We start from the raw sequence: 19540 nt of genomic DNA, 5'->3' as shown, positions 1-19540 counted from the left end.
CGGAGTGAAGAGGAAGACCCTGCAAATTTTGCCAGGGCTGTTGGCTTTGCTCTGCAGGCCCTGAGGAGCTAGGGAAGGATTTTACAGGGGTTGTCCCAACCAGCCAGCAGCCCTTGGTGTGCCCAGGTGAGCTGGGGCGTGGAGAGATGGGGGTCATGCTTTACATGCTGGATAAAATTCGGGCGACCACACAGAGGTCCGTTCAGCTGTCTTTCCTTTAGTGGAGACTGCATGGGGCAAGGCCTGGGGGAACGGCCCAAGACAGGGGCCTGGGAGCCATCTGGGAAGGAGGAAGCTGGGGAGTGGGGAGGAGCTGACCGATGGGAGCAGGACTCTGATGGCAAAGAGGTCTGGCGAGCAGATATGGGGTGGGAGGCCCTGACTTTGGCTTTCAGGTGTTTTAGCCTCACACCGGCCTCTGCCCGCTGGGAGCTCCTCAGGAGCACAGACTGTGTCCTTGTGTATCTGTGTCCTCGGCACCCAGTTCAGCGCCTAGCCCAGAGGAGAAGACCACTGTGCACACACAACCTTAATGCCCTTGGTGGAGGTAGAGACCCACCAGAACCACTTATTTAGGGACACTGGAATAACACCATAAGGGTTTGAGGCCCCCGCCCCCATCCCACTTAGGGGGTTAATGTCCCCAGGGCCCAGGCACCTTCCCTTAGAATCCGACAAAGCTTAACAATGCCCATATGTTTGTTGCCCATGGTCCATTAGCTATTAGCACCCCTTTTGAGGGACGGATAGCTTTGAGGGTGGAGGGGACTCTCCGTTTGTGCTTCCCAGTATTCTCCAATCCCAGGGAAACCCTCCAGCCTGATTTACCAGCTGCCTCTTTGTAGGGTCATCCTCTTGCCAGGGTAAATGGAAAGGGGAGGACAGGAGGCTGGGCACAGGCAGAAGACAGGAAAGCAGGAAGGGGAGACCAAGTCAGGTGACCGGCAAGGGGGGCTGGGAGGCTCGTGGATCCTTGGTCAGGAGTTGGGGGGAGAAATGGGGAGGAAGGAGGAAGGGGTCTCTGCAGAGATGTAGATGAAATGATAAGAAAGTCCCCTCTGGCGGTCGGGAAGGGACGGTCAGTGGAGAGAGATTCACCATCAAGAGTCACAGAATCTCAAAAGGGGCAGAGGTGTTCAGGTCATTTTGTTCAATGTAGGTTTTCAGATCAGGTTTTATTGTCCTTTCGCTGTTCCCTGGCACACGTGGGCTTCTGTGATCTGCAAAGAGCCTGCCTAACCTCACAGCTCTTCCTCCCCACACACCCCTGTCCCAGCCTTCTTAGATCACCTGCTGCTCCGTGGCAGGCAAACCCCACCACGTGTCTGGACGACTGTGCGCACTGGCTCTGCCTCAGACATTTTTCTGTTACTCTTAGGCAGCCTCCAAAGCTTCAGGTATCACCTCCTCCAGGAAGCCAGTCTCCCGTGTCCTGGCTCAATGTCCTGGCTCAATGCCCCGTCTCTGCTCCACTGAAGGCATAAGAAGGGGGAGGTGAAGCAGGAAGGTGGAGGTCAGTTTGAGTCCTCTGTCAGGGGCCTGGCGAAGCAAGCCTGGCTTACAAATGGGGGCTCTGAAGCCCAGAGAAATGAAATGGGCTTCCTACACCATAAACTGAATTGGGATTTTTCTGAAAGGTTTGGGCACCTAGCAACTCAAGACAGAAAGCAGGCTGATGGGGAGAGGAGGCAAGTCATCAGTTTTTAATCAGATGGCTTTGTAATTTATGAGAGCACTTTCGTCTTCCCGGCCCCTTCAGAACATGTGACCCAGGCCTGAGCAGGGTGACATTGGAGATGCCAAGGGATAAAGTGAAATACTTATGTTATGACCTGGGAAGACAAGACACACAGGTGAGTCACCTGGAGAGACACTACTTCACTGTGTAGTACAGACAACAGGCACCTCCGACAGGGAGAATGCAGGGAGCTGACAATCTTGCTTTGGGTCTCAATTTCCTCATCTGTAGTACTATGGACCCATCACACAGTTATGGCTAACTAGAGAGTTTAAGTGCACATGTTCTCTGACAGTGTGCCTCGCTGTGATTACATTAAAGCTTAGCCAATTGGTGAAATGGGAAGCTGATTCGTTTTACAGAATACAGGCCCTCAAACTTAAGGGTTGTAAAAATGGAACAGATCACATATTAGATGGCGCCACCTGTTGTCTATGGGTGGTATTGTAGTTTGGTCATGAAAAGAGCAAAGGGGCCGCTCTAAGGGTGACCTCTGAAGATCCCATGTCCAGCCTGACAGCGTGGAGTCAAGAATCCAAAGGCAGGAATAGAGTGAGTGATGCTGTAGAATGTCATAGAAGAGAAGTTCACTGTGGATCCAGCTCTCACCGAACTTTTCCTTTGGTTCGTCGTCACAGCAACCCCAGGCTGAGTCCCTTGGGGACTTGACCCTGGAGACATTATCCACCTCACTCTGATGCAAAGTGCAGGAAGCTAAGGGTGAAAAGAAGGAACTGCAGCGTGAGGGTAATTATAGCATTGTGCGGCTGCCTCTGTGGGTAATCATTGTTACAGCTAATATTTATTGAGTGCTTATGCCATTTAAAGCATTGCCTTATTTAATCAGTGTGACGGAATGAGGTTGGTTCTCATCCCCATCCCCATTTTGTAGAGGCAGAAATCAAGGCATGGGGAGACTAAATAATGTGTTCAAGTTTTCACGGCAATTCCTCCCTCCTCCCCTCCTCCTTCCTTCTATCCCTTTCTCCTTCCTTCTCTTTCTCCTTCCTTACCTCTCTCCCTCCTTCCTTTCCTCCTTCCCTGCATCCGTCTTTCCTCCTTCCTTCCTTCCTTCCCTCCCTCCACTCAACCCTCTTTCTCTTCTTTCCTCCTTCTTCCTCCCTTCTGTCCATTCAACGTCATTTTCTTGATTGTCAAAGCTGAGATTTGGGTCTAATCAGGCCAACTCTAGAGCCCATGCTTTTAGCCATTGTGCCTGACTACCTTTGTTGACACCTTCTAACTATCACTAGTATCTGTTAGTCTGGGTCTCTCATACTTAGCAAATTCAATGACACAGGAAAAAGTCAAGTCTTGCTGATGCTTTCTGATCTTGATTCATCTATCCACGCTTCTATCCATGTGCTCATCCACCCATCAATCCTTTCTCTAATCCCTCTGTCTACACGTTCACTCACCATCATCCATCCATCCATCACCATGTACTCATCCACCCACCCATCCACCCATCTATCTATCCACTCAATAATTCTTCCATCCATCCATCCATCCATCCACCCACCCATCCATCCATCCATCCATCCATCCATCCATCCATCCATCCACCCACCCACCCATCCATCCATCCATCCATCCATCCATCCATCCATCCACCCACCCACCCATCCATCCATCCATCCATCTTCTCATCCATCCAACTTCCCATTCATCCATTCTTCCTCCCTTCCATCTAACTATCCAACACCTTCTTGGGGTAATGCAGAGATGAGTTGGCTGTGGTCCTCCTCTTCATGCTGTCCCAGAAATAGGTAAAAGCAATGTGACCTTGGGCAAAGAGCTTCACTTCTGTGCCTTATTCTATTTCTTTTTATTCTATTATTTCTTATTCTATTATTCTGTGCCTTATTCTATCCTTCTGTGCCTTATTCTGTGTCTTAGTCTATTGGGATTCAAAACAGAACCTTCCTGCTCCGGTCATGGACAAGTTCCGACAAATTAGTTCAAGCAAAACACTTTGAACCGAGCCCAGCACATAGTAAGCCCTCAGTGAATGCTATCAGTTGAGCGTGGTTGTTGCTCTTCATATGATCATGATTATGACTGTGATTATGATTGTGATCTCTGCTGCTACTACAACTGGGGTAATCCAGGAGGCTTGTCAAACGCTGGAGCAGTATCTTCTATCCATCCCATGATCTCCACAACTGTTGCTTTATGGGATATTAATAGGTATTTATGCAAAGAGAGTCCTGAGGCCAAACAGTTTGGGTTTCAAGGAAGTGAAACAGAAGACCTCTGCAGGATTGCTCATAGCCTTTAAAACGTTCCTGTGAATTGTAAATCTCCAAGAAGGTGGGGGGCCCGATGACCTAATATGCAGCATTTCAAGAAATGTTTATTGCAAACTTGCATAACAGACAGTTGGGGGACCAGTGTTGGCCTGCTTCTCTCTGTCTGAGCTGACCCCTGGGGCTGCATTTCCTGTCCTTGTTCTTCCTGTGGCCCAGCTCCCCTCTCTGGGCTTGCATCTTGCATTGCCGCAGCCCATTCAGCAACCGGTAGCGTCAGACTCCCCGCGGAGACGCACTGGGGTCCTCCTGTGGCAAGGTCCGCTGGAGCAGAAGCTTCAGGGTTCAGGTGGGGCTGAGGTCCATTAAGGACGCAGCGGTGGACTTAATTTCAAGCGGCCGACTCGGAATCGATTTGGGTCACCGGTGTCAAGGCATCACTTTCAGTCGTGTTTAATTTAAACAAACAATAAAAAAAAAAAAAACTCAGTCCTGTCTGGGATGCAGCCTGATGGATGCTTAATTCCCAGCACGGAGTAGCAGGGGACAGGGTAGGAAGGAGCCGGAGGACTGCATGGCTGTGTAGCGGGGAGAGGCGAGGAGTGGGCAGGGAAGAGAGAATGTGTGGCTCTTGAGGTGGGGGGAGCCTGGGGAAGGCCCCCACTAGATCCCTGGCCCCCAAATCCAGCATCCCGGTACCTTGGCCACTTCAGGTCCTTCTTTTCACTTCTGAGACTCAGTTTACTTATCTGTACAATGGGCATAAATAAAACTGCCACAGAGGGCTCTCATGAGGGTTGAGGGAGGTGGAACACGTTGGGCTCGTTGGAGTTTCATTTTTTTATCTCCTTTCCCAACCAAATCCTGGCTCCCTGGGTGTTTGCGCGCGTGCGTCTGCTCAGGTCCTGTGCGTATGCGTGCGTCTTAGCCCAGAAGGGCTTTTCAGAACTCTGGCCTCTCTCTGCGTTCCGATCTGGCTCTCTAACGAGCTGTGTTGCAGGAGACAAGTTCCTCAGCTCACCTGTGTTTCAGGTTCCTCATCTGTGGAATACACATAAGGGCACTACCCACCTCATATGTTATTGTGAAGATTCTTACACTCATTGATTACTCTAACCGTGACTAAGAGAAGCCCTCACAAAAATGCTTGCCCTTCTATTAGCATCCCAGGCCATAGCATGTCCTTCCCCACACCAGCGGAGCCCATCCCCTTGGAAGCTGGGCTGGGGGAGATAACGATAGGCCATATTCCTCCCTTCTCCTGCAAATAAACATGCCAGAGGTCACGGAGGGGTCTCTATGACCTCTGGGGATGTTCCCTAGGGTCCAGAGAAGAGGAATTTCTTTGTGCTGTGGTGCCCTCTGTTGGGAGAGCTTCACTCCGGAACCATGGGCCGAGGGAAGTGGGGGCAGACAGCCACAGCTCCTGCTGCCAGGAGGTCTGGGTCCCCTGCTCCACCCCACACCCAAGGAGGAGGCATGTCCCCCTGGGTCCCATGGGACTGAGTGTCTGGACTGCAAAGTGGAGGCCGTCCCACCTCCGGCAGCCAATCCACCAGGTGTCAGGAACAGAGGCACAGGAAACAAGCTAAAAGCCTAGGGCTGCCCTGGGTGACCTTTCCTTTGGCTAAGTCACCCTGTGCCCTCTGCCTACCATCCCTCCCAGTGCTTCGGATACGCCTTTCTCTGGGGCCAAAGGACAGGCACCAAAGCTGTGTTTATGACACAGGACCTGGAAGCGTGGGCCTCCCCAGGAGGCAGAGGTAGTGGCATTAGGATGAACAATTACCATATGGTAATAAACACACACTTGGCCGCCCACCGCTTTGGGAAAACCACCTGTGCACCTGGGCAAGACGCCCTCTCTCTGAACACACCATGGAGGGGGGGGCTGTTGGTTCTTTGAAAAGATTCACTGCCACAGGATGCCTGCTAGCCATTGCTAAGTCAGGGCCTTGTGCCCTAGGAGCAAGGAACAGAGTGGGTAGGACAAAGTACCCAGTCTCCATCCCTCCCTCCCTCCAACAACTATTTATTCTGGGCCTACTGTGTGCCAGGCACTGGCCAGGAAGACTTATGATTATAATACAGGGTGATGTTACAAGAGAGTGAGGATGTTTTGGAAGTCTGGTGCTGAAGGAGGATTCATGGAGATCTTCCGACCCTGCCCTGGCCCAATCCTTAGCCCTAGGAGGCAACCCTCCTTTGGCTATCAGGCTCTCTTCCTCCTTGCTAGCCTCTCACCGGGTATCACTGACAGCTGGCATCAGGGAGGGGACTCTAGAGCCCCTCTCTGCTGCTCCCTGGGAATTTCTCTCCCAGCTGGTACAGACCAAGGCTGGAAGGAGGCATCACAGTGGTGGTGGGGGTGGGGTGGAGGTCTGGAATCCCACCCAGTCTGAATTTCCTCTCTAATGCCCAGGCTCCCACAGCACAGACAGGAAAGCCTTGCCCACGCAGGTGCTCACCTGGCGAACTGTTGCCTGTCTACCTGCCTGGCAGCTCTCGGCTTTGCGCTGGCTCAACAGAGTAGGAATGCCCACACCGTGATGCCTGACATTTGCTGGCCAAACTCAGACCAGCGAGCCCACGTGAGGGTCCTCCTAGGTCGCTGCTGCTCCCCTGGCTGGCCGGGAGGGCTCTTCCAGGGCGGGCTGAGCGCCTGGGGTGGATTGGGTTCTGCTGGCTCTTTTCTCCGCCAGAGGTGGGAAGGTGGAGGGGCAGGGAGAGAGCAGTCAGGGATGGCGCCCCATGACGTGGCGGGGTCAGCCCAAAGAGAGGGTGTGGGGGAGAGGTGACCCCCAAGCTGACCCTCAGCGACTTGGAGAAGAGGAGACCTGGGTGGGTGGGGACGAAGTGGCGCGAAGAACAGCCAGCAGAAGGGAGAAGGACCTAAGCTAGCGCCACATCCAGCCCAATCAGCCTGGCAGCCAATTAGTCTGATTCAAAAAAAAAAAAAAAATACCCACGTAGGGACAAACTGTAATCAAACACCTATTTATAAGGGTTTATTACGATCATTATTATTATTTTACTGAGAGGATCATTCTAAAGCCTGTCAGGTGAACGTATGTTTTCAGATCTTCATAAATGCAAATCGCTCCTTCCCCTGGGTGGGTGGGCGGGAGCTGAAGCAAGGCTGCCTTAGGAAGCCCCGAGGTGAGGCTTGAAGAGGGCAGATGGAGCTACTCGCTGCCGCCCTGGGGCATCTCTGCAACAGGGCTGGCCAACCCTCTACCCAGCTCACTCCCTGCACCCCCTCAAAGGGCTGCCAGAGATGCTACTGCCTATGTACCCATTGCCTATCCAGGTAAATAGGGCAAAAACCCTTAGGCAGCAAACCTGACAGAGCTGGGAATTCTCCACAGAGAAGGAAGTTGGGATTTCTCCATAGAATGTTCTAGAAAGAACACTGGGTCAGGAGCCCAGAAGCTTGGATTCAGAGGCCTGTGCTGCCTCTGGCTGTGATGGTCTTTCTGGGCCTTGGCTTACGGGGGGGGGGGGGGGGGGGGGGGGGGGGTGGATTTCCTGCCAGGTGTGAAGGTCCATGGCCCGAACCCCATCTAACCTCCTCCCGCCCCCAGCCCACCCCAAGGGCTGGAGTACCTCTCCCCTCCCAGGGGACCTCAAGTCAAGGCTCACAGCCAGACTTGAGGCTCAGTGGTGTGTGTGTGTGTGTGTGTGTGTGTGTAATGAGATACAAGCCCCAAACCTCACTCACTCCAACCCTCTTTGGGGAAAAAGTGTCAGGCCTGCCAAAAAGGTGAAAATGTGGTCTCTGCCAGGAGGAAACAACCAGTTCCTTAACCATTCTTGGCTGGATTGAAGAATGTGGCTATTCTTGGAAGAAAGGACAAAACATAACAATTTTGCTGGTACCTGGGGGAAGCCGTTCATAATTTGGGAAGTTTCAGAAGACTGATGCCCCTAATCCTGCCCACTACGAGCATTAAGAGGTGCAGGGCCAGTCAGGGGGGCCACACCCCGCCTGCTCCGCTCCGCTCCGTGGAAGGCACAGCTTGCTCTCAAAGGAGGCTGCCTCCCTCCATCCGGCTGGGGGTGGGGGGTATGAGCCCAGGGAGGGGATCAGGTGGAGGGGCATCAGACGCAGCTAGCTTCTGGGGGCCAGGGGTGCTTGGCCAGCTGGGGGTGGGTGGTAGAGCTAAGGACTGGGAGACTTGTGAGGAGGGGAACCCGGGGGAGGGAGGGGGTGGGAGACAGGGAGAAGGGGGAGGGGGCGGGAGGGGGGAGCTCTCCTTCTCCCTGCAATAAATCGGCTTAGCAGACGAGAGCCGAACAGCCCAGAAAGGATTAAAGAAAAGTCTGTATAATACAGCGGAGAGCGCGGCGAGGGAAAGGCAGGAGGGCGGGGGGCGGGGAGAGGGGGAGGGGCGGAGGGAGGGCGCGGGGAGGGGGGCGCTCGCGCCTCCGGGAGAGGCGAGCGCGAGGCGCAGAGAGCGCGGTTCGGCTCCAAACTCCGGCGCCGCAGCCGAGCCGACTCCGGGCCGCGGTGGGCGCCGCGCGCAGCGGGGGAGCCGGGAGCCGCAGCGCGCCCGGAGCACGGCCGGAGCGCAGGGTCGCGGCGCCCCGCGGAGCCCGAGCCGAGTCGAGCCCGGCGCCCCGGCTGCCCGGCCGCGGCGGCATGGGGGCGCCCCCGCGGCGCCCGGAGCTGCCCGCCATCGTCTCGGCCGGCGGCCGGAGGCAGGAGCGCGCCTGAGCCCATGGCGAGGGGATCTGCCGCCTCCGCCACCGCCTCCGCCCCGCCACCGCCGCCAGCTCCCGGGCACCATGCGAGCCGCCCCGAGCCTCGGCGGCTGCGCCTGCCTGCTGCTCGCCGCGATCCTGGACCTGGCGCGCGGTGAGTGCGCGGGCGCCCGGCGGGAGCCCCGGTGGGGGACGCGCGCGGGGGCGGGCCGCCGGGGAAGGGCGCGGGCCCCGGGCGCCCCGGAGAGGCTCGGGGTGCGAGCACCGGTCCTGGCGTGGGGGTCCGCGCAGTCGCTCGGCTCGGCGACAGAGGGAGGAGGTCTCCTCCGTCGAGAGCGCTCGTGGGTCTGTGCCAGGGTATGCGTGTGTGTGTGTGTGTGTGTGTGTGTGTGTGTGTGTGTGTGTGTACGAGCGTGTGCCTTTGTTGCGTCTGTGGGTGAGGGTGTCCGGGAAGGAGCTGTGTGCGGGAGTGCATTTAGAGATGTGAGTGTGCGGATGGGGTGTTTGAGTGTCTGTGTCAGTTCCACGGAGAAGGTGTGCGTGTGAGAAAGAGTGAGCCAGAGTGTTTGGGGGTGTGAGCGGGTGCCAGCTTCTAGGGGAGGTGTGAAGTGTGAGAGCTTGTGTCATTGTATGTGTGAACGTGTTGAAGGGTGGTGAGTATGCGAGGTGTGGCGTTTCTCGCGGGTCCCAAGTGTGCGGGTCTCTTTAGGGATGTGTGGCAGAGGATGACTACTGCTGTGTGTGGGGCGATTGTGCGTGCATCGGAGAGGGGATGTGACACTTGGGCCGGAGTGTGCGTGGATCTGGGGTGTGTGGAGGTGCAGGCGCGTGGGGGTTGTGTTGCTTGGTGGGCCGGGAGTGTGTGTGCCCGCGATGGAGCGTGTGGTTTTAGTGTAGAGGGAGGTATGGATGCGTCCGGGGGCAGAGAAGGTGTGAGCAGCCGTGTGTGTGTCCCGCATGGACTTGGTCTCAGCTAGACTGAACCAGCTGGGAGGAGGTGGAAGCAGAGCGGGGTCCCCAGAGCTAGCGATTGGTGGCTCCGCAGCTCCGGGGTCCAGGGATCGCGGCTGCCTCAGTGCCTCGTTCCCGGCACCGCCGTCTGGTAGGTCTTAAATGGTGCTGGAGCCTATCCTGGCGACCCAGGCACCTTTCCGGCAGTGAGCCAACACCTGGGCTAGGAGCCCAGCAGGATGGAGGCGGGACCAGAGAGTCGAGGGCGTGGGGACCAGAGGGTCCTTGTCACCGGTTCCCCGCTGAGCCTAGTGCCAAACCTGAGTGCCTAGAATTGGCCCCTCTGGAGTTACAACCTGGCTCCATGGTGATGGGGGTGCGGGGTGCCAAAAAGTAGCCACTGTGGCCAGGAGGATCTCAGCCCCTAGCCCAACTGAGTGATGAAGGCAGGGGGTCAACTCTGTCCTGGTGTTTGCCTTGCCCTCTCTGGAGGTGCCTCACCAGGCTCTGAGAGTGCCTGGCAGGAAGGGGTGTCCCCCTAAAATAACTCAGCCCCCAGGTCCTTGGAGAGTGGTGGGTCTGCAGATGGGAGAAGTTGCAGAATTTGAGTCTAAATGGTGGTCTCTCAGGCAGAGGGCGGGGGAGGGGTTGTGTAACCCAGAAGAAATGTCAGGCCCGTACTTTGTCCCCCTACCCTTGGAGCAAGACACTTTCCAAAGTGGATCAGAATCTCCCCCCAAATTTGGGGTGAGGGCTCCCTCGTCGGATGCCTCTAGAGGGAAAGGTTATATGGGAGAGGGGGTCCCGGTTCCAGCGCCGGCCACCGGGCTTTGTTGAAAGGCGCTGGAGCCCTCACCTGGACATTGCAGGGAGAAAGGATTAGGGTTTGGGGGCCGGAGGGGAGCACCCTTTCTCTCCCTGAATGTGCAGAACAGACGCCACAGGGGGTGGCGACTGTTGTTAAAGCTACGTTGGGAAACCGACTCTGTCAGGACCCCACCCTGAGAGCTCTCCTCAGAACCCGCAAGCGGCGTTCTTTGGGCTGCAGGGCTGCGGAGAGCTGACCCGGCCTCCCAGCGCCTCCACCCCCTTTGCCCGCCCCTGCAGGCTGCGGGGGGGGGCAGGGGCTTGGGCGCGGAGGTTGGGAGTTTTGGGGCAGGGGGAGCCGGCGTGGCCTCGCGATCCTAGGCTCAGGGTGAAGAAAAAGCGCCGACTCGGATCGCGGAGGGGAAACTTTCCGAGACTGGGGCGCAGGCAGGGGTTCTGCGCCACCGGGGGGCCCTCTTCTCCGCAGAGGAAGAGAGAGTGCTTGAGGGTGGGGTCCCTCCTTCCCCCGCTTCCAAGTCTGTGCGCACGAGGGGGCGGGAGTACGGAAAGGGTCAGCAGGAGATGCAAGAGGCCGGCTTGCCAGAGGAGGGCGCCCTTCCAGGATATGAGCAAGAACTATACACCTGGCCGTTGGCTTAGCCGGGCCACCTGCCAGCGGGGCTACCTGGGAGGGAGGAGAGGGTAGAATCCAGGGCAGGCATTCCGAAACACGCCTTCCATTTGGCGGGAGGGTGGGGGGGCGGGTCGGTGGTGGTCACTCCTGAGTAGGGGCATGGCTCGCGTGCCCTCACCTGTTGTGCCCCTAAGGGTCGCAGACAAGGGGGCTCAACTTTGGAGAGGTGGGTCTGTGCATTGGGAGAAGACTCAGCCGCGCACAGGATTGGCTGGGACATAGTTTCTGCCCCTAACTCACCCTCCCCAATATCTGACTCTGCAGTAGAGAAACCCCAATTTCTCTCTTCTCCCAGATCACCCAGGAGCCCCCGAGGCGTTTTCAAGTCTTCGGGCCCCAGATTCCCCTGCCTGGGCACTTCCGGGAAGGAAATCTGGCAGTTGAGTCTGTGCAGTGGCCCGGAAGAGAGGGCACTGGCAAGGTGGGGGGTGGGGTGGAGGTAGGGGAGAGAGTGATTCTTGGCTCTGCCTCCTTGGGCCCCCGGAAATTCTCGGCGAAGAGTAGTGGGTGGGCAAGCTCGGTTGGGGTGATCCAAGGTCCCCAGCCAGTGGCCCTGCCAGTTCTGTCTCCGCAGCCGCGTGTCAGCAGGTGGGTGGGTGGGAGGGCTGGCCGAGGCTGCCGCAGCACTGAGACTGCGGGGGTTGTGCCCGCCCGGGCTGCGGTGCCGACTTTTAAGTTATTTATCCTTCCTCCCCACACCCACCCCACGCCCAGGGCGCGGGGCGGGGGCTCGGACTCCTGGGTTCCTTGTCAGCCCCCGCCCCCCAGCGCCACGGTGCGCTGGGCCGAGCCCAGAGCCGACTGCTCCGCCCCTGCTCCCCCAGCCGCCCCGCCCCTGCTCCCCCAGCCGCCCCGCCCCCGCCTGGCCACACCCCCATCCATAAATCCTTCCCCTTTCCCACCCCAGCCGCAAACTCAAATTTCTCCTGAGATGTTGAGCTAGTTTTCGCTTTTTAAGTGCAGGGAATGTTCAAGCTGGAAGCGACCTCCACGATCATTCATTCAGTGGGTCCGAAAACTCCTATTTTTTAGCTGGAGGATCCTTTTAGAGTAGGAACTGACGATTACCCCCCCCCCCCCAAATCCTAATGCCTTGGGCAAGATAGCAGGCGCAAAGGGAGAGCTGCCTGGGTTCCTGCGAGTGATGAAACTCCACGGGGAGTGATCCTTACGCACAAGTCTCCTGAAACAGTCTGAGGTTGCTTCTTTCCTAATATCTGGCAGGGAGTCTGGTGTTTCAATAGCCCCAATTGTGTGGCTCAGCGGCAGTGTGCCATGCACGTGCTGGCCGCTTCCCAGGCCTCAGGCAGCTGCAAGATGGGCTTAAGCTCCTTTTTTCACAGACTAGGAAACTGAGGCTCAGAGTTTCACGATTGGTTAATGACAGAAGTAGTGGCTCCTTCCAGCTTCCTGCCTGGCCCAGCCCCAAGCGCTGTCTTTCCTTCCAGGGTTCCGTCCCTAAACCCCAGCTTGGAGAATCCCTTGGGCAGGGGCAGGCAAACTACCAGTGATGCCTTAGATTGGCCTGGCTACCCTCAGCTCTCCATAACATCTGTCTCATACACAACTGGGGCCGTGGAAGTGGCGTCCTCGGGTTTCTGGATTACAGTGGAATTATACAATTCCCAAATTGGAAGGCAAAAGCCAAATCAAGAGCCTAACAAAGAAGAGACTGGTTAGTTCTGTTCGCTGGATTTCCTGGGCTCCATGTAGATGTCTAACCTGGCTTACCACCCTACCCACCTCTGCAACACCTCCAGACCAAGCACAGTGCTAAGCACTGGGAACATGACCTTGAACACGGTGGGGGTGTCCCTGCCTTTATGGTGTTTACCACTTAATGGAAAATGGATTCTTCACTGAGCCGGAAGAAGGGGCTGCATCTCCGACCCTTACTGAACTCTCACCGGTTCGTCATTCTCGTCTCGTTTAATCCTAACAACCACACAGAGAGGTAAAACTAACCCTGTTTTGCTGATGAGGGAACTGAGTCTTGCAGAGGTCAGGTGACTCGTCCAAGGCCACTAGGTCAGTGCCTGGTGAGCAGAAATGCAGATGCAGGGCTGAGTCTCGCCCTCTGTGCCCTGGTGTCTCCCAGTGGGGACAGCACTCAGGCACTTCCTCGGCTCTGGCCACGTGGACCGTTTAGTGTGTAGTTCCCTGTCTGGATGTTTTACTCCTTACAAACCCTCACGAAGATAGAATTATCCAGTGTGTGCTTCTGCGCAGATGGGAGAAGGGGTTGTCTCTGTTAAGCCTTCCTCTTGTCAGGACAATGAATGGGCATCCCTTGTGGGCGGGGCACATCGGAAAAGAAAGAGACTTCGATCCTCCTCCCAGCGGTGAGAGAGGTTGGGCATGTTCCCCAGAAGATGAATGGCAGTCCAGGGGGAAATGTGTTAACACTTGCTAGATGCCAAATGATTGACATCCCCTGCAGGAAGATCCTGGGGAAGAGGGATTCCTTGAGGGATCCAGGGGATGCTTCCCAGGGGAGGGGGGACTTGAGCTAGACCTTGAAATAAAGAGAGGACATTAAAAAGCTCAGGGCGAAGGAGGACAATGTGGCGGGAGGGAAAGCGAGAGCAAAGAGCTGGAGGGTCGGGTTGTGTGTGGTGGGACCCATGCAACTCAAGACTGGCCTCCCCAGAGACTGGTTGAGAACTGGGAGAAACAAGAATCATAGCGTGGATAGCTACCATTTATTGCACACCTATTAAATGTTCTTTATGCAGTAAAAGCTCTCGGTAATCTGTGCCATTAGCCATTTTTGCAGCTGAAGACGAGAGGCCCGGGATCTTTCTCTTTCTCCCTCCCTCTTTCTCTCTCTTTGGCTTCTTTTTTTTTTCTTCCTTAAATAATGAATGAGGCTCGGGATCTCTTTTTAAGTGCAACAGATGGGAGTTTCAAACCCAGGTCTGAAGCAATCCAGAGACACTGCTGCTCCCAGAGGAGAGGAGAAACTAGTTTTTCATCACTGGAAGGAGGAATACAACAGTCTCCCTCCACTTGCCAGAGGATGCGAAGCCTTCTGTTTTAAAAAGACAAATGTCAGCAGTGGAGAAACACACAGCATCACTTCCTAAGAGCTGTCTGCCTTCAGGATGAAGGTCCCGGGAAGGAGCAGGGGAACGAGGTCCCAGAACCCACCTTTACGCTCTCAGTGGGGTCCGGGAGCAGAGGGGGTGCACATGATCACCAAGACCTCCTGGCTAAATTTTGTGGATGGAGCAAATAAATCCAACGTGGCTGGAGCTGGAGGTACACAGAGCAGCAGCTCCAAGGGGCAGGAAAGGACACTGCAGCCCCCAGGCAAGGAATCTGATCGAACAGCCATTCCTGCATCTACGGGCCACTTGCTAGATTTGTGCTGGAAATCATGCACACTGCCTGCCATCTTGGTAAGCCACCCCAAGAGGATCCCATCAGACACTCGCCCGGATATGGACCCAGAGCAGAGGAAGACTGAGAACCCCTGTAAAGGACCCCTTTGCCAGTGGGGAGTCCCCAAGGAACTGTACTTCTCTGGTGCCCTGAGGCTAATAATGACCCGACCTACCCTCCAGGGTGTTCGCAGGATGGAACAAGTCCTTACATGCAAAGCTCTTGTCTCAGTCCTGCGAGCTGTGCCGATGACAGTTTTAACCGTGGTTGTGCCAGAGTTGCTGTGCCCCAAACTGCACAGGTCTTTCCAGTGCCTGGGGCTTCCGCTTATCCTCGTGTTCCAGAAACTTCCATGTTCCACCTGTTACTTTTGGGGGCCTTGAGCTGTCCAGTGTTGGTTTCTACTGCTTGCAAAACAAGGACCCCATTGATCCCTTTCCAAGGCACCATGAGCCTCAGAGCCTGGGTTAGCTCCTGGTCCACTAGCTGGGGGGTGATTGATCCTCCCACCAACCCCCTGACTTCCCTGGGAGGTCCACGGCATTGGCGCTGCCCCTCGCCAACAACCGAGTAGAGATGCAAGTTGTTTCTCTCAGTGGGATGCGGGGATGGAGTCAGTCTTGCCGTGAACCTCCTGTCCCCTGCCCTGGGACGCCCCATGAAGGCAGGGGGCCCTGGCCGGTCTGTACGCTACTGAGTCTTCCCCATAAAAAGCATAGTGGGTTCTCAGTGAAGCTTGGTTGTTCGGGTGCATAAACCATCTTTGGCCTTCAGACATGGGTGTCCTGGTTTAGAAGAGACTTCCTACAGAAACACGCACGGAAAGATGAACAGCACATGAAATTTGGGCTGGACTCACAGGTGAACTTCCCTTTGGCAAAGTTCCACTCCTGGAACTACGAGCCTGTTCTCTCAGATCATCCAAAGGGCAGAGACGCTGGTTCCAGACATCGTGCCGGGGGTGGGAAGTGGCTTAAGTGGGGTCTGGGTTTGTTGGCTGCGTGCCAAGCCTTCCTTCCCTCCGCCAACGACTGTGCTGCCTCACGGAGCCCACAGGGTTTCGGAATGGGACAGGCCAACTCCCAGGGGCCTTCAGGCCAGTACACCGACCAGAAAGTATGCTCTATGGGCTGGATGCGTAGGCACTTTGCTGACGTGAGGTTCTCTCTCCTCCACTGCTGTCCAGAAGGGTGTCACGTCCCCAGTCCATCGGCAAGGAGGCTGGTGTGTCCGGGCCAAACAGTGGGGAGACCAGAGCTAACTGTCTCTCTGCTCCACAATCTTGGCCTGCTCAGAGGTTTCTGGCTTTAAACTTCACCCTGTCTGTCCCTGCCCCAGTTTTCACCATTTCTTGGCTTGGAGAAGAGACCTCTGCCCTTAGCCAGCACAGCCCCTGGCCACATAAACCTCCTTCCAGTCTCTGTCCCCTACTTCCCCGCCCTCCATAACTCCTCCCCTTGCCCCCGCTGACTCAGGTGTCCCCTAAAAGTCTTGACAGCAGCACTTTGGGCGATACTGTGTTAGAAGAACCCTCCTCTGGGGCTGGAGATGCCTTAGGGCTGGTGTCCCTGCTGAACCGAGAGCTCTCAAGGGCGGGCATCCCTGCACCCCAGCCTTGGCACGAGGCCTGGCTCTGGGCGGATCCTCAGGATATGTTTGATGAATGAGTGGATGATCCCCCCCTCCCCTACCGAATCTGAGTTTCAGACACCAGACCTGGGCCTGTTTCCCAGCCCGGACCAATAACCTCTGGAAAGCACTTTCTGGTGTGAGAATGCTCCCGTTGTGACTGGTCACCGTCACTCACACTGGCATCACGGCTGGCATCTGGGGAAGAGTCAGCAGGGGAATATGGTAGGAAGTCCAAAGGGCTTCCTGTTCCCTCTGGCTTCTCCTTGTGGAGGGGTGCTGTCCTTGCCTGGGGATGAGTGGGGGTTTGGGGAAGAAAGCATGGGAGGAACCAAGGAAGGAAGGAAGGAAACATTCTGTGTGTCCAGGCCTGTGCCAACCTTGTTCACGAGTTCTGCCCTATTAAATCATCCCAGAAACTTTGGGAGGTCCTGTGCTTCTCATCTGACAGATGAGGAACAAGGCTTGGAGAGACTGTGATTTGCCCAAGGTCCCACCACTTGTCGTGGGGGTTGGGGGGAGAGCTGGACTCACACCTAGGCATTGACTGGCACATTGCTCTCCAGACTCTGAATGGATCCCGTTGGTGGCCTGAAATCGACCATAGCAGGAGTATTTACACCATGGAAATCGGCAGACACTCCAGAGCAGAGGTCCCCCCAATCCGCAGCTGGTTGTTAGCCTTTGGCAGCACAGCCCTGGGCAGGCTCATCCTTCCTCAATCGCTGTCTTTCTGGGCAGCCAGCTGGGGTTAATGGACTCGGGTTTCCATCTGAACTGGGTTCAAGTCCCAACACGGCCACTTCTTAGCAGAATATACTGGAACCAGTCGCTCCCTTTCTGAGTCACAGTTTCCTTATCTTTTGAAAGTGGAGGGTGTCCTGAGACACATGAGATTCCACGTGGGAGCCCTTGGCAGGTAACCTGCCCTCAACCCCTGGCCCCTCCCTTCCTCCTGACCCTTCTGACCTTCCTTCCTTCCTTCCACCTGTCTCATAGGCCAGGTGGACTCACACTTTCTTCTCCCTCCCCCGGAGGTGGACTCAGGAGCCAAGTCAGGGATTCTGGTCACTTCCACGAATGGAGCAGCTGCCCTAGCCTCCTGCTAGGCTGGCAGAGACCTCCCTCAAGGAATTTCAGGTTGTTGGCAACCCCACACAGCCTGGACTCATTTGAGAACAAGAAACGATCGTGTGTAATAAATAGCCAATACAGGGATAGCATGGGTGATTTTTCGGGGGCTAAAGGAGTGGCCCAGCAAGGTTCTGAGGGATTGAGAGCATCCTGATGGCCAAGGAGGGTGTCCCGGGCAAGGGGACAGTTTGCACAAAGGCCTGGAGGAAGGAGTCAGAGGGCTGTCTAGGTGCGTAAAGGGTTGAGAGGCAATGAGCCGGCTTACCTCACTTGAGCATCGGGTGCCCGGTGAGAGGCTGGAGATGAGGCTGGCGTTGTTGGCGGAGGCCTGTGTGCCGGGGGCTGGGGGTCTGGATTCGAGCCCGGGGACTGCAGGGAGCAGTTGAAGAGAGAAGAATGACATTCCCAGAACAGCGCTCTAGGAAGACGAATTGGTTTTTCTGGGCCACCTGAAGCTGGAAACTGTTTGGAACTTCCATTGGGTTATAAATGGTTGTTCTGGAGGGCCCAAAGAGACAATGGCCTGAAGGAAGAAGTGCCGTCAGTGGGGTCGTTCCATCTTACCCGGCGTGTCCAGACCTGGCAGGGAGGAAAACCAGGCCCCGCCAAGATCACACGGCCCGGCATGCGGCTGCTGCAGCGGGAGCATGTACCTTGGGCTTGAACCAAGAGTCATGGGAATAGTTTTTCCTGGGGAGAAGCTTCTAGCTCTCCAGGGAGCATGGGCACCAGCGTCTGACCTAGGCTCAGACCCTCTCTCCACCATTCATCCAGCACGTGAACTCAGGGAACCCTTCACTAATCTCAGCCTCGACTTCTCCCACTGAGCCCCAGCTCGTCGTGGTGGCCTGGTGGGGTGGGGACAGCTGGGTGTGGTAAGTGACTTACCATGAGGAGACCACAAGCTCGGTGCCCAGCACACAGGAGGCATGTGAGAAATGGCTGCTGCTCTTAGGGTGATGTTTGCCTCCCCGCCATGTCACCAAGTGCAAAGGTGAGGAAGTGTTGGCGAGCCTCGGTGCCCGGCCAAGGGCGTACATTGTAGGTGTCCCTGCTTGGAGCCCTCAGTGAATCTTCATTGGAATTACGCAGGCTTGGAATTACAGAGCTAAAAGGGAGCTGAGAAATCACTGGCATTATCTCCTTACTCCCATTTTAAGTCAGGAAAACTGAGGCCAGGGAGAAATGCCTCTCTGTCATTGTGCACACTGTGCGTGATATGGGGACAGTCCGCATTCTGCGGGCCACCCCAGGGCTCGGTCCGGTGGCCCCACCACCCTGAGAGCCTTCAATGGGGGAGGCCTCAGGGGTCCCCCAGCCTTGGGTGGGGATCTTGACAGCCCTCTGGAGGGAGCGACCCCCAAGCCTCATAAATCACGGGAGCCGCTTGGGAGTCGCCAGAGAGAGAAGCAGCTGAGGCTTTGGGTTTTTTTGTTCCTTTGCCAAGCTGTCCACTTTGCCCTTTTGTTTTTCTTTCTGCAGAGGCACTCCTGCCCCTCCGATGGGGTTGTTTGTCACCAGTCGTTGGCGCCTGCATTATGTCCTCAGCACCGACTCTTCCTCCCCTCTCCCTCGCACTGCCCCCAGAGGAAGGCGTCCATCACGGGCTGCCCTGGCATCGTGCTGGGCTGGCGGGGAGGGGCAGCGCGGGGGCTCGGGGACACGGGCAGGGTGAAGACTGACCGGGGCGGACCTGGGTTGTTGTCAGGAGGGCGGTGGGACCTGCACAGATAGTCTCAGGCCAGGGACCTGGCGCTGCAAACTCAGAGAATTTTAAGTGGTGCATAGTCACCCAGCCCCTGACCTCACAGGCAGGGGCAGCGGGAGGGAGGTGGGAGGGAGGGAGCCCCCAAAGCCACCACATCACAAAGACTTCTTTGTTCGCTGGGGCAGCAGAGGAGTGGGCTGGGGCCCAGCTCGGAGGAGGGAAGGCTGGGGAAGGCGAATTCCTGAAGCCCAGTCGCCCAATGGGGAAGAGTTCTCGGTTCCCGGGGCAGTCTGAGTTGCAGAGAGCAGGTTTTTGTTGCAGGAAACAGTGGAGTTTGTCTGTTGGTTCATTCATTCATTCACTGACTCCCTCGCTGGAGCAGCCGGTGTGAACTGAATGCTTCCTGGGGGTGATGCACTGGGCTGTTCTCGAAGTCCAGAACAGAATGAACAGGCCAGTCCTTCCCCTTCTGGGGCTTATAGTCCATGTGGCCATGGCCCTTGGTGTAGACACAACTACACCAAGTGTCTCAGCTTTTATTG

The 19540-nt window shown here is 56.3% G+C and overlaps 1 protein-coding gene across 1 annotated transcript in view; it reads left to right on the top strand.

Annotated features, from left to right (window-relative positions):
• The first annotated feature begins 8647 nt into the window (after nt 1-8647).
• IGSF21 (immunoglobin superfamily member 21) overlaps nt 8648-19540 on the top strand; it is a 235192-nt gene continuing 224299 nt past the window's right edge. The window contains exon 1 of the mRNA XM_045998080.1: nt 8648-8845. Within this exon, the coding sequence (XP_045854036.1) occupies nt 8776-8845 (70 nt within the window). The 5' untranslated portion in view covers nt 8648-8775. The remainder of the gene's footprint in view (nt 8846-19540) is intronic.

This window comes from Meles meles, chromosome 1 (assembly GCF_922984935.1).
Source record: "Meles meles chromosome 1, mMelMel3.1 paternal haplotype, whole genome shotgun sequence".
NCBI lineage: Eukaryota > Metazoa > Chordata > Mammalia > Carnivora > Mustelidae > Meles > Meles meles.
This window is presented reverse-complemented; position numbering and strand designations above follow the sequence as displayed.